At 36.9% G+C, this 21,947-nt stretch overlaps 3 protein-coding genes across 6 annotated transcripts; 1 reads left to right on the forward strand and 2 right to left on the reverse strand.

Annotated features, from left to right (window-relative positions):
- Positions 1-872: 872 nt before the first annotated feature.
- cox6c (cytochrome c oxidase subunit 6C) lies at positions 873-2,606 on the reverse strand. Its single transcript, XM_027004999.3, has 4 exons — positions 2,453-2,606; positions 1,530-1,644; positions 1,149-1,278; positions 873-980 (listed from the first exon to the last, which is right to left on the reverse strand). Exons 2-3 carry the CDS (start codon positions 1,632-1,634, stop codon positions 1,153-1,155), a joined length of 231 nt encoding a protein of 76 aa, XP_026860800.1. The 5' UTR covers positions 1,635-1,644; positions 2,453-2,606; the 3' UTR covers positions 873-980; positions 1,149-1,152.
- A 1,456-nt stretch (positions 2,607-4,062) lies between these two features.
- tomm34 (translocase of outer mitochondrial membrane 34) lies at positions 4,063-8,781 on the forward strand. Of its 4 annotated transcripts, none has more exons than XM_027004972.3 (8): positions 4,063-4,153; positions 4,794-4,933; positions 6,017-6,116; positions 6,868-7,020; positions 7,301-7,458; positions 7,555-7,696; positions 7,840-7,966; positions 8,239-8,781. In XM_027004972.3, exons 2-8 carry the CDS (start codon positions 4,804-4,806, stop codon positions 8,338-8,340), a joined length of 912 nt encoding a protein of 303 aa, XP_026860773.2. In that variant the 5' UTR covers positions 4,063-4,153; positions 4,794-4,803; the 3' UTR covers positions 8,341-8,781. The 4 variants fall into 4 exon arrangements, with proteins under 4 accessions (XP_026860773.2, XP_081573449.1, XP_026860771.2 ...); XM_081717323.1 differs by having other exon boundaries at positions 4,120-4,304; XM_027004970.3 differs by having other exon boundaries at positions 4,121-4,604.
- Positions 8,782-9,406: 625 nt separating this feature from the next.
- ywhaba (tyrosine 3-monooxygenase/tryptophan 5-monooxygenase activation protein, beta polypeptide a) lies at positions 9,407-20,404 on the reverse strand. The gene is made up of 6 exons (XM_027004973.3): positions 20,274-20,404; positions 13,254-13,554; positions 12,865-12,988; positions 12,301-12,464; positions 11,998-12,093; positions 9,407-11,361 (listed from the first exon to the last, which is right to left on the reverse strand). Exons 2-6 carry the CDS (start codon positions 13,545-13,547, stop codon positions 11,305-11,307), a joined length of 735 nt encoding a protein of 244 aa, XP_026860774.1. The 5' UTR covers positions 13,548-13,554; positions 20,274-20,404; the 3' UTR covers positions 9,407-11,304.
- Positions 20,405-21,947: the final 1,543 nt, after the last annotated feature.

Consider the following 21,947-nt stretch of genomic DNA (forward strand, 5'->3'; position numbering starts at 1 on the left):
ACATTAAAAGATGTCACAATTATACAAGTATTAAAACATGAGTGAAAAGATACTAATAAAATCTACACTATATAAAAATATTGCTTAAATATTTTTAAATGTGATTATCAAAAAAAAAAAAAGCGGGAACCATTATGTCCATTTTCTACAGATAATTGGCATACTGTTACATTTTAATTCCAATCTATATCTGTCTTTATTTCATATATATATATAGAATATATATATATATATATACACACACACACACGAATGGCATTTCATGGACATGTATTATTTACATCTAGAGTGACTGCTAGGGTAGCACCCAAAATAGATAAAACAAAATCCCACAAATGTGATGAGTCATGAGGCCTTAACTGTTGCATACTGTTTTCCTTTTATAGATTATTTAAATAAAAATACTACATGCCCTAGATGCCTGCTACTTTAACTTCATGGCAATCCAATTCCTACAGGCTTTCCACATTACCATTAACTAGGAGTCAGGTGTACTGACATTATAGCCAATCTAATCATGCAGTTATAACAACCTTGACCAGTTGTTAATGTAAGGGTCAGGTCTGAGTAACAATGCTCTGTATCAGAAGTATATAAATCCAGACCTCAAATCCAAAATCTGGTACTGGATACCTTTTCTTAAATTTGGGAGTCAGATGTGACAATAAAATAATATTTGTTACCTGTTACAAAGCATCACAAACTTACCATTTAAAATACTCCAAGTTTCACCCTCCTCATTTTGTTTTGCATTTATATCCTACATAATTTTTATTTGATTACATTGACTGATTCACAGTTGCTGACAGATTACATTCAACAGAGGGTCAAGAGACATTTTATTTTAGAAAGATTCCAGGAGTTGTTGGACAGAGGTTCAAAATGATTTATTAGTATGTTCACAAGAACATCGGACACCAATGTTCACATTCAGTAATCAAGGTCCAGGATCAGAGCAGGAATGCAGATGTAGAACTCACCTAAAAGAAAGAAAAAAAAAAATTATTTGAAGATGATCAGAGTTTGTGCCCAACTTTGGAACAAGTGAAGACTAACAAACAAGGAATTTTTCATGTGGTTGCTGATTACAGCAGAACTACCTATATAACATACATTCATTCATTATTGATGTGTTGCCAGGTACTCACAATTTTATTCACCAGAGGGTCTCACACTTTCAAAAACACCAGCTTCCCTCATAGCATTGAAATCCTTCATGGAATCATATTTCTTGTAGAAGTCAGCATAAGCCTGTTTCCTGGGCTCTGCTACTGTGAACTGCAAAACATGAGAACAAAGGTTAGTTTTAAAAATCACATCAAAATGATTTCTAAAGCTTGTTTTGCTATTTAGCAAGACATGATGTGAGGACTAAGTTTCACAGTCTAAACCAGTGTTCTCATCTATCACCGGGGGGGAGTACAATCATCAATTAGTAGTCAAGGTTTGCAGGTATCTTAGCACAGAAAAAGCACAAGAACTGAAGGTGGCAATGCTGGTCAAAACATGACAAAGAGAATCAAACTGACCTTGAATGTAGCTCCTGCCAACAAGGCCATAATACAAGCAATGGGCAAGTGAAATCTCAAACGCTTGGCGAGGAGACCCCTCATTATGGGCTTTGGAAGAGACATGCTGAAATACCTAAGAACACAAGTTAGCCATTGCTAAGGAGGAAGCACCGCGGTTTACAATCACTTCAATTCCGAATGTCAATGAAACAAGAAATAACATGTTAGGTAGCATACGTGTTGTAAAACATTTTGCCAGCCTCTCGGAAACCAGCTGCAAACGCTGTTTAATGTGCGGTGCTACGTGTAACTACTTCTTTTTACAGTATAGTGTTGCGTGCATCTTGAACCCATTTGAGTTAGCAAGAAAAATGTCATGACAACCGAGCTAACCATACACTAGTCAAAAATAAAGGATAAACTAAATATATAATGAAGGAAGCGTTTAGATAGTAGTAATTTACAATACTAAAACAGTAAGGTAGCTAGCTAGCTAGACATAATTATTCTCAATATTATATAACCTCGGCAATGGCTTTAATAACCTTGCTAGCCAACGTTAGCAAGCTAGCTAGCTAATCCAAAAACACAGCCACCTAAATACCAACAGTTAACAATTATGCAACCACTGACAACACAAAATAAATAAATAGACATATAATCATAAGACTAAGAAGGTTTAATACTTCATGTAAGTTGGAAATTGCTGTCTGGCTAGCTAACCTAGCTATCTAAGATAACCGCACGCTTCCTATAACAAAAACAATACTCAGCTACCTAGAATGCTAACGGCTAGGTAGCAAGACAAATACAGGTTTTAGATGACACCTTTCAAATACAGAATAATTATATAATGAAACACTACTGCCTTAAATACTAAACATACTACGCTTTTTAAATGACCTACTAAGATCTAAGAGAACAAATATTGGAAAATTCACCCTTTAAATTCACGACCTTCACGGGAAACGTCCAGGGTGAAGTACCAATTCGCTGAATATGAGGCCCGACCAGAAAAGTTAGATTACGGTATGTCCGGAAGGCCAAATTACACGTAAAGGATCAACGCGGATCGTGTAAAGACTTGCACGTGTCGACATGGAAATTCAACATAAGTGCGACAATCGAATACAACAAATTCCGTATTCTTTGTTTTCTTTGTTTTCTAACTACAAAAATATATTAGTAACATAACAATGAAATAAATCCTCCCAATAATCTTTGAGGAAAAAGGCAGTGCCAGTTGACCTCAAAGTCACAATTTCTGTCCTCGCACAATCTGCATAGTAAACACCTAAGGTTATGATTGCAGCAGCTACATTCAGACAAAATGTCAAAATTGAGAGAGGCAAAATTGTAATGAAATACACAAAGATTCCAGATAAATGGTACGTTTCGGGCAGGTTTCTTTCTTCAACTGTGTAAGCAAAATGGTTCGAATGTCTAGGAGAAGGAACCAGCATATATAAGAAAAGTAGATGTTTAAACAACAACATTTGCGAGAGTGTTGATCAGTTCATTTTATTCGAGTTTCCTAATTTCATTGCTGTCATAGCAATAACTGGCAAACAGATAATATACGCCTGTTTCATTAATCCAATGTCCATTAGCATTAAAATGCCTCGCCACTGGAAACGACAAATCCTTAATTCTGATGACCCCAAGGTGTTCAACGCAACGATCAGCAAACCTTCTCTTGGTTTCTCCAATATAAAGCTGATTACATCTTTTGCAAGCAATGCAGGAGACAACTCCCGCAGTAATGCATGACGAGGAATGGGTGATAACTGAACTTTTCGTGTTAAATTTTTTTACATGTGACATCTCTAGAGTTGCAGGGTACAGTAACAGTTATCTAAATTGTCACATTCTCACAAACTCATAATGAAGCTCATAAATTCACGAAGGACTACACCACTTTCCCCATGATATTGGATGGATAAGCACCACTGGCCAGTTTCATTTAGGATCTGCATTAACAACACCCTGTTGTTAATGTTATTATTAACACCCTGTTGGATAGTTGTTTGAATATTTTATGACGATTTAGAGCCTTTAAGATAATATAGTATAGTATACCAGTGGTCTCTGAGAGTAATAGATTTTGCTTTCTTTTTCATTACACCAGGCCCAGTAACACCTTATCGTTCCGCCATTTTTATTTGCACTTTCAACCTACTGTAGAAGTAAATACATCTATGAAAAATCGTAGCCTTATAGGCTATTTGTTTTTACATTATTCATTCTTGTCAAATAAACAGCAGGTTTTCAACAACAAAGGCAGTGAAAATATCTAATTTCTTTTATGAGTTGAGCATCGATCTCTCTTTTTGAAGTTAGTCTAAAATCTTCTCAGTGCATGGCAGGCTGCAAATTAACCTAATTCCCGTATTTATGAATTTCATTTTTTCCAGTTATGGATCTTGTAAAGAAGAAAAATTGTAATACAACGATTTAAATGTACATGTATTATTACTTCTGTCAACCATTTACTAACATTTTATCTACTTCTGTGACTCGAGATTCCATATAGGTATTCGGTCTATTCTCGAAATAGCAACTCTATCCGCCCTGTGCTGAGAATTGAAACCGAAATACGACACTAATTTTTCAGACTAGCCAGCCAGCCAGCCACTGAGCCGGTAAGCGTGGTATGGTGCTTGTGCTTTCTAAAGAGCAGCAAGGTAGATAGCTAACGCTAATTTTCTAGACTTTTCTTGAATTTTAGTTGAAATATAACGTAGATCATACATCAGAAGAACAGAAAGCAGCACTTTGCAGCAGTGTTTATTGGTGCGCCTCTTCATTACCTAGCGTTATATAAGGAATTTAAAACTTTATTTTTTTGCTGTGGCGCTTTATTTATTAACCAAGGAGGACGGATAGTTAGCTTAGCTGACTAGCTAACATTTTATTTCACCGTTGTTTAGCTAATTCTATATTTCGATATAACGTTATCTAATGTTAACATCTGTGTTTGCGGATTTTAGCTAGCCTTACTATAGTTGGGAAGTAAACCAGTTTCATAACTTAGCGAGCTAAAGCTAGCAATCTAGCTAATATTTTTTTCACATCCCAAGCGGCAGCTTTGAGGTAAGAAACCAACATGGTATAAAGTATTAATGTAGCTAAGCTTAATTTGTGACTACCTAGTTAACTTGGCTAGCTAGCTATCTTAAGTAAAATAAAACCTGATAGCTAGCTAATCACGAAGTGAGCGGGCCAATATTAGTCAGATAGTTGATCCTAATGATGATCCTTTTTTGCATCCGGCTATATTAGCGTGATCAAAATGCCCCAGAAGCGGCGATCGCAGTCATGGACAGAGCTGAAACAAGCCGGTAACGAATGTTTTAAGGCCGGCCAATATGGAGAAGCTATCTCTCTATACAGCCAAACCATCAGCTTGTTACAGAAGTCAGGTAAGAAAGCTACTGTCGTGGACGGTCTTTGGATAGCTAGCTAGCTAGTTGGTTAGCACACAACCTCGCTAGCTAGCTAGCTAGTTAGGAAGTTACATAACCTGTGTTAGCTATTCTAGCTAGCTAGCTATCAAACTGAAAAGCAGGAACACCGAGTCCAGAGCGTGACTCAACATATAAACCAAATGTTCCTGTCAGTATGCTTTCAACTAAATTATTCAACGTTTTTACGTTTTGTTTTACTATGATCGGTGAGTTTATTTCTTTAAAAGGGTATGTGTAGTCAGAAGAAGTAGCTCATTGCTGTATCTGAGAAGAATAATAAATCATTAGTATTATAGTATTATATCTTGAAAATATGAGACAAATGGTGGGTAAATTCAGTTAATCTTAGTTTTAATTTAACTTGTTATAATTTGTTGAATTTAACTTGTTATAGCCACATTTAGACACGTGCATGTGATCAACACCATAAACCCACAAACGAAAGTCATTAGATTTTTTTGCAGTTGTTGGGACTTGTTTACTATTAGTGACATATACATGTTCATAATCTCACACTACTCTCAGAGCATACAAGTTGCTAAGTCGCACAAAAAAGTGATGAACCACAAACCATAATTATAAGTTTTGGTTATACTTGTAGGTCATTGGTTTGCCATTCAGTCCAGACTAGGTTTTTGTTCTATTCCAGGTCCTCATGCACCTGTATTAGGTAATATACGTCTGTAGAACTCTCCAGACATAGCTTGATCTCCCTAGTTCTAACTGCTTGGAGTGTCTTCTCAGGGTGTCCCATTGTCAAAATTGTTCTACTAAATCTTGCTCCATAAATATTGCCAGAATAAACAGTAAAAAGCAGTGAGCATCATTAGTCATTGTGCTAACTTGAAACAGTGTCATGTAACATTTTCTTTAACATTTTTGCTCTCAAACTTGCATGAGAGAAATTAAACTGCAAGTTTGATTCACAGTATTACGGTTAGTTTTTTAATGATGATTTGAAAGACTTGTCTTTGTCAAACCAATATAAAAATGTGTTCAGCAGATGACTGGCTGTAAACTTGTCAATTCCATTCACAGGTCAAAAGAACCAACAGGATCTGAGTATTTTGTATTCAAACCGGGCAGCCAGTTACTTGAAAAATGGAAACTGCGGTGAATGCATTAATGACTGCACTACGTAAGTGCTACAGGATCAGATAAGTTTGTGTAGCATATGTGTCCAGATATTCCATGGCTTTAATTGTCTTTCAAGTTATGAGTGTTACTAGACTGAAGAAGATGTGGAGGGGGGGAGGTGATAATGTTATTTACTGTGGCCCTGGTCCTGAAAACAATGCCTTAATTTTCTGTAGCAGTTAGAGCACATATATTCCTCTTGAGATGTGAAACAGATATCTTGGGTACAGATGATTGACCATCTGGAGTGATTTTAAGAATTTTTATTATCAGTGTAGCTGTGATGAACATACAACATAACCGAATACAGAATACAGAACATGGAATATACAGGATAATGTATCCACATTTTAAGATGTGATTGAATATCCCTTGAGATTATGAAAGTTATTACTTAATTAATAATCAAAATTGAATCAAAATGAATAGCCCTTGTTCATGTTACCAACAATAATCCATTAAGATGCAAATACTAAAGTGTTTAACTATACATTTGACAACTGTAAACACATTTTTTTTGTTGTTTCACAGTGAAGTTGCTACAGTGGTTTAAAATAAATGGAGTGTAGTGGGTCTATTAGTCTAATAGTTTAGACTAATTAATGTTTCAAGTTTAAAGTCTTCATCTTATTGAAATGCTGTACTTGATTCAATGGACATCTCTTTAAGACTTGTTACATGCTGCTAATTGGAACATCAGTACCCTGAAGAGGTTCTGTGTGTTTTCATCTGAATGATTTTGTTTTAAACAGATCACTTGAGCTGGCCCCATTTGGGATTAAATCTTTGCTTCGACGTGCAGCATCATATGAGGCTTTGGAGAGATATAGACAAGCCTATGTTGACTATAAAACGGTCTTACAAATAGACTGCAACTTGCCTGCAGCTCATGATGGCACCAACAGGTAGTTGTTAAGTATTATTCCTGTTTTTAACATTAATGTTTTATAAAAAACAGTTACTGCTTAGTTGGGAGTTCTCTACTAAGTCAGGTCCTCTTTAATTTAAATTGTCTTTTACCTTTTAAATGTATGCATTTAATGTACTTTTCTATAGCAGTGGATAAAAATAATCTTTACTGTTACAGCATAAGATCTTAAATGAGTTTACTACCAATACTTGCAAGTGAACAGAAAGTGAAAAATAGAATTTTTAAAAATGGAATTCATGTTGCCTTCTGTTTAGAATGACAAAGGCTCTGATAGACATGGATGGACCATCTTGGCGAGAAAAGCTTCCTCCGATCCCCACTGTTCCAATGGCCATAAAAGAGAAACTATTGCAATCTGCTAGCACAGCCCCCACTATACAGCAGAATGGAGTCCAGGAAACCAGTAATCAAGGTGAAAAAACTGCATGTAGCCACTGAATGTGTTTGTGCTTACTAGTTTATGATTTGATTAATTTTAGTAATATATCCTAACTTGATTAATTTGCAGTGGCTGGTGATGATAAAAAGGCCAGGTTGCTGAAGGAGGAGGGTAATGCTTTTGTAAAGAAAGGAGAGCATAAAAAAGCTGTGGAGAAATACACACAGTCTCTCAGTCAAGACCCCACAGAGGTCACAACCTACACAAACAGGTACAACTCTCAAACATGCCAGTCTTTGTCCCTTGATCCTCTTGAGGGATTCGAGAGTTAATTCCAGAACTGGTAACCTTTGCTCTGATAAATTAATTCCAACATTCAGCAAGGCTCAAACTGTCAATTTTGTCTGGACCTAGGGCTTTGTGCTACTTGTCTCTAAAGATGTACAAGGAAGCTGTGAAGGACTGTGAAAAGGCTCTTCAGCTGGACTCCGCTAATGTTAAAGCCTTGTATAGGCGTGCACAGGCATACGTGGAGCTCAAAGTAGGTAGCAGAGAACTCTGCCAATTTCAAAAGCTTGTTCATTGCTTATTAGCTTTGTATGGTCACCTACCGTGGTCCACCATTTCCTGGTCTTCTGGGACCTTGTGTACTGCAAGATGTCTTTAAATCCTTGCTCTAACACTAAGTATTTCAGGAATTGGGTTGTGTGTCTCGGCAGGAAAAATGGTAAACAGTGCTGTGCTGGAATGCTACAGATGTTGAAATGGAATTGTTGTAATTAATGGTCATTAATGATAATTGTTTCCCATTAGGACAAGAGAGCTTGTGCGGAGGATCTCAAGAGCTTACTCAAAATCGAGCCAAAGAACACAGCTGCACAGAAGCTACTGCAGGAAGTGCAGAAGATGAAATAACTTTTGTAAGACTCCCATGGACATGGGGAAGGCAGTTCAAGTGCCTCAAGTAAATCTGCCTTTCAATGCTACACCACCGTTTGAGACATTCAGATATTAACTGAATCATAATGGACATAGTCACTTCCTAATATCTTTGAGGTTCTTCCTTAATGTGTATTGAGTGTGTGGTGATGTTTTTTTATGGAAGCACATCTGCATACATGTAGTCCTGATAGTGATTCATGAAGTGGACATATTTTGATTAGTGTTTATCAAAAACATGCCCTCAGTTCTGGTTTTGTGTTGGTTGATCAGCAGTGGGCTAACTACCCATTCCCAGCTCCTTGGATGGCTGGAAAACTGAATGATTGATTGTTATGCAGTTAACTAATGTACCTTGTTACTGCAGTTGTTTGTACTTTTATCAGGGTACATAAATAAAATTATTATTGGAACTAAGTATTCATCAGAATGATTCTCTAACCATTTACTCCATTTGTGCTTTGTATAAGAAATAGTTCACAGCTGAATTGGGTATTAAATGTACACACATGCTAGAAATATGTCCTTAATTCACTCCCACAATTCAAAGCTGATGCTTACACGATTTAGTTAAGCAAACATTAAAGTTTAATTTACTCTTTATTGCAAATAAAGTGCATTGGGCTGTTGCCTACAGAAGTAGGTGTAGAAGTTGTAAATTAAATTACAGCTCTGTAATGGAATGTGCAGATGCTTCAGGTTGTGTCATTTTAAGGCTAAGCAAACATGCCAGAACCACTCATTTATGTTTGGCATTACTTGACCATTTAAAATTTTACTATATATTTAAATGACATTTTGGAGTATATCCACAGTCAGTTTGTTTTGCTAGTTCATGTATGTATGTCATAATAAAGAAACTTTATTTTTAACTTCTGCAGGACTAAAGTCTGAAAACTAGGATGGAGTTTAGTGTGATAACACAATTGCATTAAAAAGCTTAACTTGCTTGTATATATGGAAGTACAGCATAAGCACCACTCAAGCCTTAATAAATATACATACAAGAGGACACTGGCAAAAACAATGCAGTGAAATCTGGAACTGATAAAACTTTTATTTCACTTTAAATTGTCTTTTACATTTTCCTGATTATAACATGTAAGGTGAAACTAGAACTGTTTAAAAGACATACACAAATCTAGTATTACGTCAATAACCAGGATGTAGTAGGTTTTTTTTTTTTTTTTTTTTTTGGTCTTTTAAATTTTTTTTCTTAAGCTAGTCTAAATTTTCACAACCACGTGCGCGCTAAGCGATAAAACCGTCACAGAAGCTAACTGTAGGCAGAATACTGGTCAGTAAAAACAAAGCAATTGGAGATACCAGATATACAGACAGGCTTGGCTCCACATTCACTACTGTACTTTTTTCTCAAGCATAGAATAACTGCCATTTGTTCAGCTAAGGGGAGAGACTTTCTTCAGTGCATGAACATTGTCCTCAGTTTGAGACAGATGAGTTCTACACCTAGTGGAATGTTATGGAGGTGTGACAAGGTATTGTGACACTGAACAGCTAACCTAACCTCTTTAAGGTTTCTTGATAGCAATGACTTGTCCACATATCTGCATGCCTGTTCTGCACACAGATTGAAGACAAGTTGAGCTTGGATTACTAGAACTCAAGTTGGCTTAACTGGAGCACCACATTTTTCTGCAGAAAATTCTGGCAGTGCCAGTGCACTTCAATTACAGCTGAAGCCACACAGAATGGGTCGGTTTCCAGCTGCAAACTATGCCTTACCCCATCACTTATACAAAAATAAAAAATAAAAAACTTGAAATGGACAATCACCATTGACAATAATTCAGTCAGGGGCCAATATGAATCAACAGCCAGGAAATCCACAGCAGCAATCTCTCTACCATTGATGGGAAAACAGTGAGGCTCTGTCAAACCATAAATAGCGCCATGTTAGCCTAAATATAATTTTTTATTTACTTAACAGTTTGAAGGGTGTTTTCACCATGAACCACCAGTTTGTTTGTTTTGGAGAAAAAAAAACTAAACTTTAAACTAAGTATTACAGTATTTGTTTTGAAGTGTGTTTACATTTTAGTTCAAGACAGATTTATATTAAACTCTTATGTTTACAAGTGTTAAAATGGGTCATTCAAAGAAAAAAAAAGTGGGGGTGGGGGCACGTTATTTATATTGGCAAGTTTTACTGACAGCACCTTTATGCTAGCTGTAAATTAGGACAGTTCACCAGTCTGATCTAAAATGGGTTTATGGTCAATGTTATATACTGATGTATTGATGGAATGTTTCAGTTCTTTATTGTAATTGAACAGAAGTAGAATGGCAATACCTAGGGTCCCTTTTATTTCATTCTTAGACTCATGCAAAATAAAATGGTGAACATTACACATCAACAACAGTAATGGATGTTAGTCAGTGTCACAATACAGCCTGTTTGCTTCCTTTCTGTATGAGATCACAACAGAATTGTACGGCTTCTCCAAGAAAGGTTAATTATCCATAATTCAGTTCTGTGGAGAAGTAAGGAGAAAAATAAGCATCACAGTGTTTGTTAAACTAACTGGATAGTTTAATAATCTTTTGAATAAAACCAGCAATTGCCAGTACACTACATGTTAGGGGGGACTACAATGCATAACCTGATAGAGAACTATGACTTTTTAAAAAATAATAAGGAAATAATTATGGATAAAGAATGGCCTCTCTAACCTTTTTTGTTATTTTTAGTTTTCCCACACACACAAACACACACACATACGTTCGAAATATTTTGAACGACTGAAGGTTACCCTGTCACTTGATCTCAGGAGGGGCAGACACTTGTAGGTCAGGTACAATTCATGCTGCTTAGCATACAGAAAGGGGAGTCATAGTGAAGTGGATGTAGCAGGGTACTATGGGCTGTATGTGTAAGATAGAGAGTGTGGGCGGATTTAACAGTGAAGTGCAAAGCCTTTAGTTCTCCCCCTCGCCGGCATCCCCATCGTCACCCTGGTTTTCCGATGTCCACAGCTATAGGAAGATAGACAAAGCAAATGTTATACTACCAATCTACATAGAACTTGAACCTGTGTTGAGAAACCATACCCAAAATGCTTTTTTACTTAAAAGAATTGACGTATAACCCCTAAAAACTACCGTTTAATCTACAGTCATGCCTAAAGGGGAATTCCACTGATTTTCTAAAGTTTCAGCAAATTTTCTCACTAAAGTAAACAAAGCCATGTTTGTATCTTTTGAAAGAATAATGGTTCTCTCTAGAGAAATGCTCCTAACTGGAATTTCTTTATAATGTTTATTATGGGAGCCAGGAGACAAGACATCTATAGTACAAATACAAACAACTACAGCAAAAGCAGTGTAAAGCATTAGGCAACGCATTCATGGCTATTTAATTTATAACTCTGTGACATAGATATTAGTGGCTTCGAACACTTTAAACCCCCGTCTCCTGATATTGCTGTTATGAACAATTCTGACAAGTTTTTCTAAAATAGTGCATTCCCCAAAATTTCAAATGACCATCATTGATAATGCAGAAATGTGAAAAACTGAAATTTAACTTTAATCCAGATTTTACAAAACAATCCCCATAATAATGTGAATAAAGGAACTGTTTTTTTTTATGATGTAGGCGTAGATGCTTACAGTGAGGTTGTCCCTTAGTAGCTGCATGATGAGAGTGCTGTCTTTGTAAGAGTCCTCATTCAAAGTGTCAAGCTCAGCAATTGCTTCATCAAAAGCCTACAGCAATGAATGACAGCGGTTTAGGCATTAACTCTAAAGGTCTCTTTTCTTATTTGAGCTTTAAGATATTCACAAAAATTTCATTTTGTAGAGATATACACAAAGTGGTAAAAGAGTTATGAGTTTCCAACAAAATTACAATACAAGTTTACAGTATAAGGCAATTAATTTAATATTTGTGTCAAACTATTTTTTTGCCCTCACCGTCTTTGCCAAACTGCAGGCCTGTTCTGGGGTGTTGAGGATTTCATAGTAGAAAACAGAGAAGTTGAGAGCTAGACCCAGCCTGATGGGGTGTGTTGGCTGCATCTCCTTCTTGCTGATGTCAAAAGCCTCCTGATAAGCCTTCTGAGAATGGTCCACTGTGCCTGTGAAGGAAAATAGAAAAAGAAATAATTAAGGACAAGGATACACCTCTTGGGTGTATCAACCAAGGGGCAGTGGTAGCTCAGTGGTTAAGTGGCCGAACTGCCACTGTTGGGCCCCTGAGCAAGGCCCTTAACCCTCAGAAAACTTGTACTCAGTCATAATTGTAAGTCGCTTTGGGTAAATGCCATAAATGTAAAACTAAATTTACTAGCTTAACCAAATATGCCTGTGTCTCTCAGTATATAAAAGGTATCTGTACATTATATATACTGTTTAAAAATAAACCAATAGTATCCGAAATTACTTTTATTTGATAGACATTCTACTGTGATTAGTAATACATGCAAAATACATTTTTCTATTAAGATGACAAAATGTCAGGCCACAGATTCTGCTTACTTTTCTTTGACTCTCCAGATGCCACCTCAGATAAGTATCTGTAGTAGTCTCCCTTCATTTTCAGGTAGAAGACTTTGCTCTCTGCCTGGCTAGCATTGGGTATGAGGAACTTCTCCAGAAGGCCCTGGAAGAACACAGGAGAAGGACTGATGTCAGAACAAAGCCATTAACATCCAAGACATCTACTTTTTTTTTTTGCCAAGAGAGCCAACTGTAGTCTTTAATCCTTTGCAACTAACCACACATTTAACAGATCTCAACCGATTCTCACTTATTTATCTAATGTGCAAAATAAAAGCTTCTTTACAAACACAAACCATCATCTGAAGATCCTATGATGGGTTGTGTGTGTAAACTATTACTTGAAGATCCACCCTAGTAGTCCTTACCAGTACATCATTGCAGATGTCCTGTAGCTCAGTCTCGATTTTCTCGCGGTACTCGCGTGCCATCTGCTGCTTCTTGTCGGTGCCATCCGTCTTCTGCTCAATGCTGGAGACGACACGCCAGGAGGAGCGGCGGGCGCCCACCACGTTCTTGTATGCCACAGACAGCAAGTTTCGCTCTTCATTGGACAACTCGCCCCCACCCTCCGTGACAGCCTTCATAGAGGCAGCCATATCGTCGTAGCGCTCTGCCTGCTCGGCCAGTTTAGCCTTCTGTACCAGGTCGCACTTGTCCATTTCGAGGCTGTAGTGGAAAGAGGCCGTAATGTGAGATACAGAGGAACAGGCAGACTTGCTGAAGAGGGTATGGCCCACTGGAGTATATACCAAAAATAAATCAACAGATCCATGGAACATTAGAAAAAAAAATTTAAACAATTAAATAATAATAATAAAAAAAAACCTACACACTTAAGACATATTAAAAATATATATATATATATATATATATATTATTTCTAAGCCCAATTCAAATTAAGATCCCTGTAAAATTTCAAAATGTAAATAATTATAAATAAGTAAACAACCCTACCAATGAAATGTTTTTTTTTAACATTGAAATGTTATAAGTGACAGAACATTCTTACAAACCCTGCTTTGAACCCTCTGAACCCTTTTAATTTTTTGTTACTTTTCACAATTTCTTTAAAAAAATTAGCTAATCTGACTGTGTATGGTCTCTCATGGATAAGTTCTATAAAAGTCTGCCTTGTCTCATTTCTGCCAGCAAAGCGTCTTCAGAGATTGTTTTGTGCCGCATAGCTCCGTTGGCTATGTAACATCTGTATAACCCAGGAACGCAAAACTTTGGACAACCAGTTGTCATTTTTAACTCGTGTTCCAAACCTGACTCGGTCTTCAAGATTTCTCCTTTGTAACATACAAAGTATTCGCCCCTTTCTCTCACAGGAAGCTATGCAGGTGCTTAAGCAATCTCTTGTCATCTCAAAGCTAGACTACTGCAACTTACTACTGGTTTTCCACTGGTCTTCCTCTACGAGCCATCAGACCTCTACAGCACAGCAGCACAACTAGACTTCGAGCTTCCAAAGTTCACATATCACCCCTCTGCTGCATTCCATTCACTGGCTTCCAGTAGCTGCCCACATCAGATTGAGATCCCAGATGCTCGCCTACCAAGCCAAAAATGGACCTCCTTACATGATGACAATGGTCAGAGCCTGATCCATACCTTGAATACTTTGAACCTCAAGTATGGCTCAGTTTGAAACACCATGCTTTGACTCTCATGCAAAACAAGCATCAAGACTATTCTCTTTCCTGGCTCCCAGATGGCAGAACAAATTTTCACTGGCTGTCCTTATAGCAGCGTCCTTTGCAGCCTTCAAATGCAGACTGAAGACTTACCAATTTATGGAATATTTAAATGACCTTTGATCTTGCACCTATGAAATTTCAAGATACAAGACATCTGTAATGTAACTAATCATTCAAGTAAGTGGTATAGGCAAATTGGATAATGTTAGCTAAGCAGGTAACCTAATATTTCAAGTCAGCAATAAAAAGAATTGATTAGTGCAATCCAATAATTCTAATTATCTATCGTTTGCTTTGTTGGATAAACATCTTTGCTAAGGCTTTATGACATGTAACCATCATTAATATTCTAGCTAACGATGTTCTGCTTTGCCAAGACTGAAACCGTTTCAGATTTTCAGCGTTCATGATCAGGACTTGCAAAAACCATGTGCAGGAGGAATGAAATTCCACCAAAAATCAGCAGATCCAGAGACAACCCTCTTGCGACAAATCTTGAAAAAGGGGATAGTACCGCAGGAGTTCCATGAAGTCAACATAGCCCCCTATAAAGTAATCAAAAGGCAACAAAACTGACTGCATTTTTCCTTATTTTATATTGCAAAACCCTCTGTACTTGAATATGGGAAAATCCATTTCCTTTAGGGAAAGTGTTTCAATGATTAGCTCTGAGACTGTTGTTGCTTGCATCTATTAAGAATCCCAGGACTGGAAAGTTGATAGTTAATATTATCTCACTGCATGAGCTTCAGGAGAAAGAGGCTTATCCAATCAGTCACTCTAAATGGTTTTCTGTGATATAACAAAAGCCTTTGACCCCGTTAGCTGAACAGGCCTTTTCTGAATGCTTCAAAAGACGTTATGAACCTATTTAAGAAAATGACAACAGGGCACTCCCAAACATGCATGTCACTGTTCAGTATGACTGTCCAGTAGGGCAGGGCTTATTCCTTATACAGGGCATTTCCTTTGTTGTTCCATGTCTTCAGTTCTACTGATGGACTTTACTCCCTTTACAAATACCAAGGGGAAACTGTTAAACCTGTTTGCAGATGCCAGTCTCACAGGGGACTTTAGTGACTGTTGCCTATGCACGCAGTCACTATAACTCTGAAGACCCACAGTTTGTCATGCCATCAGCAGTTATTTCTGCATCTTTGCTGGGAAACACAAAGTGGAAGACTTCACTTACCTTGGCTCTACTTGCAGTTTGTCCCTGGATGTTGAACTCAACAAGCACATTACAAGTCACCAATAATGCCCCACCCTCTGCAAAAAGGACTGGCAGCATTCAGTACTACTGTCTATTAAGACTGTGGTGTGTGTACTTGGCACACAGGCCTGGTACACCACAGACTTTAAGAAAATGCTTTATTGCAATAAGACATGGACACTATACACCAGGTAAGAGTGAAACTTTTGTGTTTTTAAACATCAAATGCCACCAAGTTTAACAAAAATTCTGTCAAATTCATATTACTGCAGAATTCATGAAAAACTAATTAAATTGGTTTGAAAAAAGCTATCCAGAGAAGTGGCAAGACTCAATTAATTTTCTAGTAATATTTCTGGACATTATCCAACACTACTTGCTGGCAGTAGTACCTTTGTGTCCACAGTATAATAGCAAAGCAAAACATGACCTAAAAATGTTTATTGATAAATCACCCATAAAATAAGTAGGAAACCTATCTTATTTTTAACCAGTCTCTCCTTTAACAGTCATGATTCAGCATTCAATAACTGGCAAACATCATACACATGCATCATACAAGTCGGAATGCATTAACAAACTTACATTTATGATGTATATTACACAATGCTGACTAGCATGCACACTGAATTTGGTATTTCCCTCTATAGGATAGAGAGGTTAAACAAACTGTTTAGATTAAAAGCTTTTGGTCAATTTTAAGAACGTGTGTTAAACCTCTGCTAAAAGCTATAACTGGTCTGGCCAGCTGGGTTGCTAAAGCACGCAGTTCTGTATAAACTATCAGGACCAAATCAGGACCACTTACCAAAAAATATCATAGCGTTAAGATCATCTTAAAAGAGATGAGTAATGAGTGTTCAGCGTGACACCTGCTCCATTGTATAATCTGTTAAAGTTTTTGAGAAACAGCTTTCAATGCATCAGTGCATTTATATAAAGTCTCTGATGCTACATGGCCCTGTAGGTATGTTATATACCTGCCTGTTTAATATGAAAAACCAGCTTAGTCATATGCTGCACTGCTCTCACATTGCTTTGCGCATAGCCTCACAATGTTACATTTAATAATTCATTCATTTCCTTTAGACATTATCAAACTCATGGACACATCCAATTTAATTTTGTGCATACACAATTTTTATATATCACTTTGCTTGCATAGCTGATGAAGGACCTCTGTCCAAACCATCCTGTTTCTCTGGAAACACTTTGCATCACTTGCACTGTTGATCATGGGCTGCATATTGAAATGTTTTGTCATTTAATACGTGTTTTGAAATTACTGGCTGTAAGGCTTGATTCCGAATGGCACTGATCACTCTGATGGATTTTTCTTTGCATTTTTGGGGAAAAGGATATTCCCATCCAGACTGTGCGCCATTATAGTTGTTACCATGGTATCTATGAGAATAAAGGGAAAAGGTGTGACATCTGTACATGCTACTGTGAGTTTACAGGTAATGCCGGCCTTTATAGGCTAAGCAAAAACTGCTTCTCTTCATAATAAAGTCAAAGATGTTAAAGCCCACTAGTAGATATGACAACTGTACCCAACTGAAGCCATGTAATAAATTAGTGTTAAAGGCTTCTTCAGTGACATCCATCTGATGCCATCAAAGCAAAACAGAAGTGAAAAATCAGAAGACAGAGTGCATTTTAAATAACTTATTCTACACCGCCAACATGAGCAAGATGTTTCGGTAGGTTTTTAAAGGAACTAAAAATATATATATCTGCAGTATTTAATCTAGTATGTTTAGTGAGCCCAGATGTGACATTAAAATCTATACATGCATAAATGTAATTCATAATATGTATATGGATAATCCTTATAGAGGAAAACAAATCTGATGTAAAATACACAATTACTTTCACAACTCAGTGACCGTGATTGAGTACAACACACACTGTCTACAGAATACTCAAGCTGTGCTACATGGTAAGCTTTTTGGGTCACACCATTAGGAATGATACACACAGTGGACAAATATTAGATTCAGACCTTATTATGGGAGAACTGTATGTCACCAGTCCAGCATGTATCCAAAACTGCAGGTCATACATCTTTCATAAAAAGCAATATGCAATTATTTATTTAAAGATTTTGCAAACTTTTGCTAGCTATTCTTTATAGCTATAACCAATAGGCTGCCATACAACTAAGTTTAAATCTAAAACTAACGGAACCACTCCTGTAGTTTAAAATTAGTCTGTATCCCTGATAGCCTTGTATCCCTGTGTATTTGGTACCAACCTTTACTGGCATCTTTTTTTTACCTGTTCTTGAACAAAGGGCAGGTGCTAGCTGGATTATACATTTTATATTGTAAAAGTACTTGTAACTAATGTTATTCCCACACTTTTGAATACAGCATGTCACCTGCGCACCCCACTTTTCAAAAACAGGTACTTTATGCAAGAGGCGCAGAGAAACATGAGGTGCAGAAAACAAGATATAATCAGCCAATTAATTCCTACATAGAAATAAAAAAGGATTGGTAGTCTACATCCAGCCTGGCTCAGTGAGTAGGTATGCGTAAAACTGGCAACTTTCTGTTAAAATGTAAAAAGAAATAGCTAAGCAGGTTATACTAGACAGGTTTCCCTACATCCTAAGTAATATGTATATGTTGCAGGGAAATTACGTGTTAGTATATTGTCACTAGTCATAATAGCAAGCATAATAAGGGAGGAGCTTAAGCGCAGCCATAAGCCTTCACCTCACTTTAGGAAATAACTACTAACGTATTGATTTTTTTTTCTTGACATCACATGAAGCTTGAATGAGGATTTGTGTCTTCCTGTAAGAATAGTTAAATGTTAAGAATGAATTAACATTAATCTTGCACTACTTTCCCCATTTTCTTTGTTACAAAAAGCATTTAAATGATGAAACCTATTTATTCAAAAGGAGCCATAAATTCGCCATTTTAAGCACATCATTTACCGAATTCACTCCGCAGAGAACATTACTGAACACATTCTAAATTTCCATGATGCTGATTAAGCGGATAAGTTTGAAATATTTCCAACGTTTATTTCTAAGACACTAGAATCTACAACTTGAAGGGTGGCTACAGATAGAAATGTACTCATTGCAAACAAATCGTTTGGCACGACTAAGCCTACACAGAACAGTTAATTCCGATCACTGTGCAAAAATGCTAGCATTTTAAGGGCATCCAGATTTGAAGTGTCCATGATCGGACGGTGATGTAATCCTTACTATTTATTTTTTGTTATCTAGATATGTGTTTGCAAAACGGTGACAACGCCCAGGGCGTTGGCTACTTGAATCAATGAAGTCAACTGTTAGCTACCTAACCTATGTCAGTAAAAACTAACGGTGCCACAACAGCAAATACTACAAAGACCGAAATCCGGAAACTGCCACCCACCGCAGATGTACCCACGTTAGCTAGCGGAGTCCCTAAGATTATAACCACCTTGCACTTAAATTTAACGCGAATGATCTTGTAAAGATAAATGATTACAATATGTTGAAACATCTGACAGGACAAATATTTGTCACTGTGGCTAGCGATCATCGTGAATCGAGACCAGCCCTGGAGGCCCACAAAAACGTCGAGCTAATTGGCCTAACGATAACTCGGTCACAGTCACATTTGTGCAGATGTTACGTTATTTTAGTTATACCTCATATACAATATTGAAATGAACACATTCCCTATAGAATTCTTTTCGCAATGGCTCACATGTATTAGGATATAAAATGGTACATGCTGCTGCAGCTGGCTGGCTAGCTAGCTAGCTAGTTAATACTGCAGTGCAGTGCAGGCTATCGGCGGCACCTCTGCCATCGTATTTATTAGCAAGCTAGCTAGGTAGCTAGCTAACATAGTAGCCTCCCAATGAAAACAGCTAGTTAGCTACGCCCTCTCACTCACATTCCCTTGCGGAATGTACTCAAATGGAGGGGTAGAAAGTCGTGTGCAGCAATGGGCCCAAATCTGTAAAACGCTTTTGGCGCCATCGTCAGTTATCAATGGCATTTGACTGTTTAAAAGCATTAAAGGCCTATGTTAGTGGTCACACTAAATTTCGATTGATAATGTAATCTAGCTAGCTAACGTAGTAAATTGGAGTGCCGATTAGCTGGCTAGTTTTTACGACGGCCAGGTAATGCATTTACGCATAAGTCGGTAACCACTCCTTTCAGTCACTGATATGTATTCACTGTTGCTTTACCCTTATTGAATACGTAAATAAGTAGTCAAATGTGTATTGCCATTCCAAGCTTAAAAAATAGGGCATTGTATATGCGAAAGCAAATACACTATTCACTACACGCTTCGGCCTAAAAGAGTCCTTGTAACCAGCCCCAAACCACAATAGGCACCTTCCGCCATTGACAATGATGAGAGGTATATATGAACTAGCACATCCCCCAGCATATCGACAATACCAATAATTTCGTATGCGTGGAATTAATGAGCAATGAAACTCACATTTAAATATATTCTGAGTCCTGCTTTTTTTTCTCTAAACGACTGGAGTATCAAGCTGTCCTCGGTTTCGCTGCTCGGGGTATTCAGGGCAGTACCACTTCCGCTTGTGCTAACACTTCCGCTTCCTCTAAACCCCACCCCTCCCCCCGCCAGTATCCATGGTAACCTATATCCGGGGTTTCCTATGCATTTTACAGGGTCCTTTACGTCATAAAGACCATGGTAACCGTTGCAGCATGACGTAAGTAATCACTATAGTAACCGTTGCTAGGAGGCGTTTTCCAGCTTACCGAATGCAAAATTGCTAACAAAATGAGAGGCTTGGGTGCCTGTAAGTCTTTGACACACGTGGGAGCAAAATAATCAGACTAATTGAACAAGCTAAATGTTAGGAATCTTAGGCTATAGCATTCACTACAAAAATGCCATTCACTGACAGACGATTAATTTCATTAGCGCGAATAAAAAATTATCATCATAATTCATCACCACCATAGATTAGGAACTATATTCTTCATCGTCATGAAGTGGTTACCTCTTTCATTATGTTAGATTTTTCTTTTTTTCTTTTTAAATGAAGAATGTCAGTTGTGACCTTTGCTCTCTCATAAGTCTGACATAAGGTTTTCAGAAATAATACTGTAACCTACTTTTGTCCCACTCAAACGTTAAAATTAGGTCTATGCAACAGAGTCATGTAATTCTTTATTTCATATGCAAATGTAATAATTGTTATTCCACAACATTTTTGTGTCAAGCCACAAAGTAAGAGAAAGTAAGAGACCAGGGTATATGAAAGGAGTTTATAAAACTCCAAAGCAAGTGGTACATCCACTTAACCAGTAGGGTATAGTGGAGATTGCTCTGTGAATAACAGAGATGTTTCCAATTCACTACATAGAGAACATAATGCAAAATATAGACTTGTCTGGCAAAGCCACAGTGAAGCAAATAAGAAAATAAATAAATGAATAAACCTAAATTTAGATATATACATTCATGTTCATACTATTTTGGCTTAACTTTAAATGTATTTTGCTAATTGAGTAGATACGATTTATGTATGAATTATTATTTTTTTCTCTCAGTTGAGGTAGAAGATTTCCAGTCTTAAAATCTGTAATCTTTTGATTATCTACAGATTCTATCTAGATATCTAGAGATTCAATTAGTGGTTTAAAATACAAATTTATAGCAAGTCCACACAAAGAGACCATACACGAATATGTTCTTACTCTATAATCTATACTTAGAATTTTTACCATGAAGTTTTTAGCTTTAAGCAAACATAAACAGTGCAGTATATGTACTATTGATATGTGCACCACATTCTCATGCTTTGCTGAGCAATTGTTCAACATGCATTATCATATGTAACAATCTTTGGTGGTTATTATTACTGTAATATAAACATATCATATTTACTTGTGAGTTTACTAATACGTATTCATATCATTCTGATTTGGGAAAATATCCTATAAAAATAAGAAAATATGAAGAAATAAGTGTATTGAATTAAGGATTTGTTTACACCAAATGAAAACTTATTGTATGTCCAGTAAATGCTCATAGCTTCCTAATGTATTGCATAAATACACTGATTTGTTTCTCCTCTTTATTTAGAAATATACATTCACAATGTTGCTTAATTAGATATCAGAATTTGGCATGATA

Source organism: Electrophorus electricus, chromosome 7, assembly GCF_041902795.1.
Source record: "Electrophorus electricus isolate QZ-2024a chromosome 7, ASM4190279v1, whole genome shotgun sequence".
Lineage (NCBI taxonomy): Eukaryota > Metazoa > Chordata > Actinopteri > Gymnotiformes > Gymnotidae > Electrophorus > Electrophorus electricus.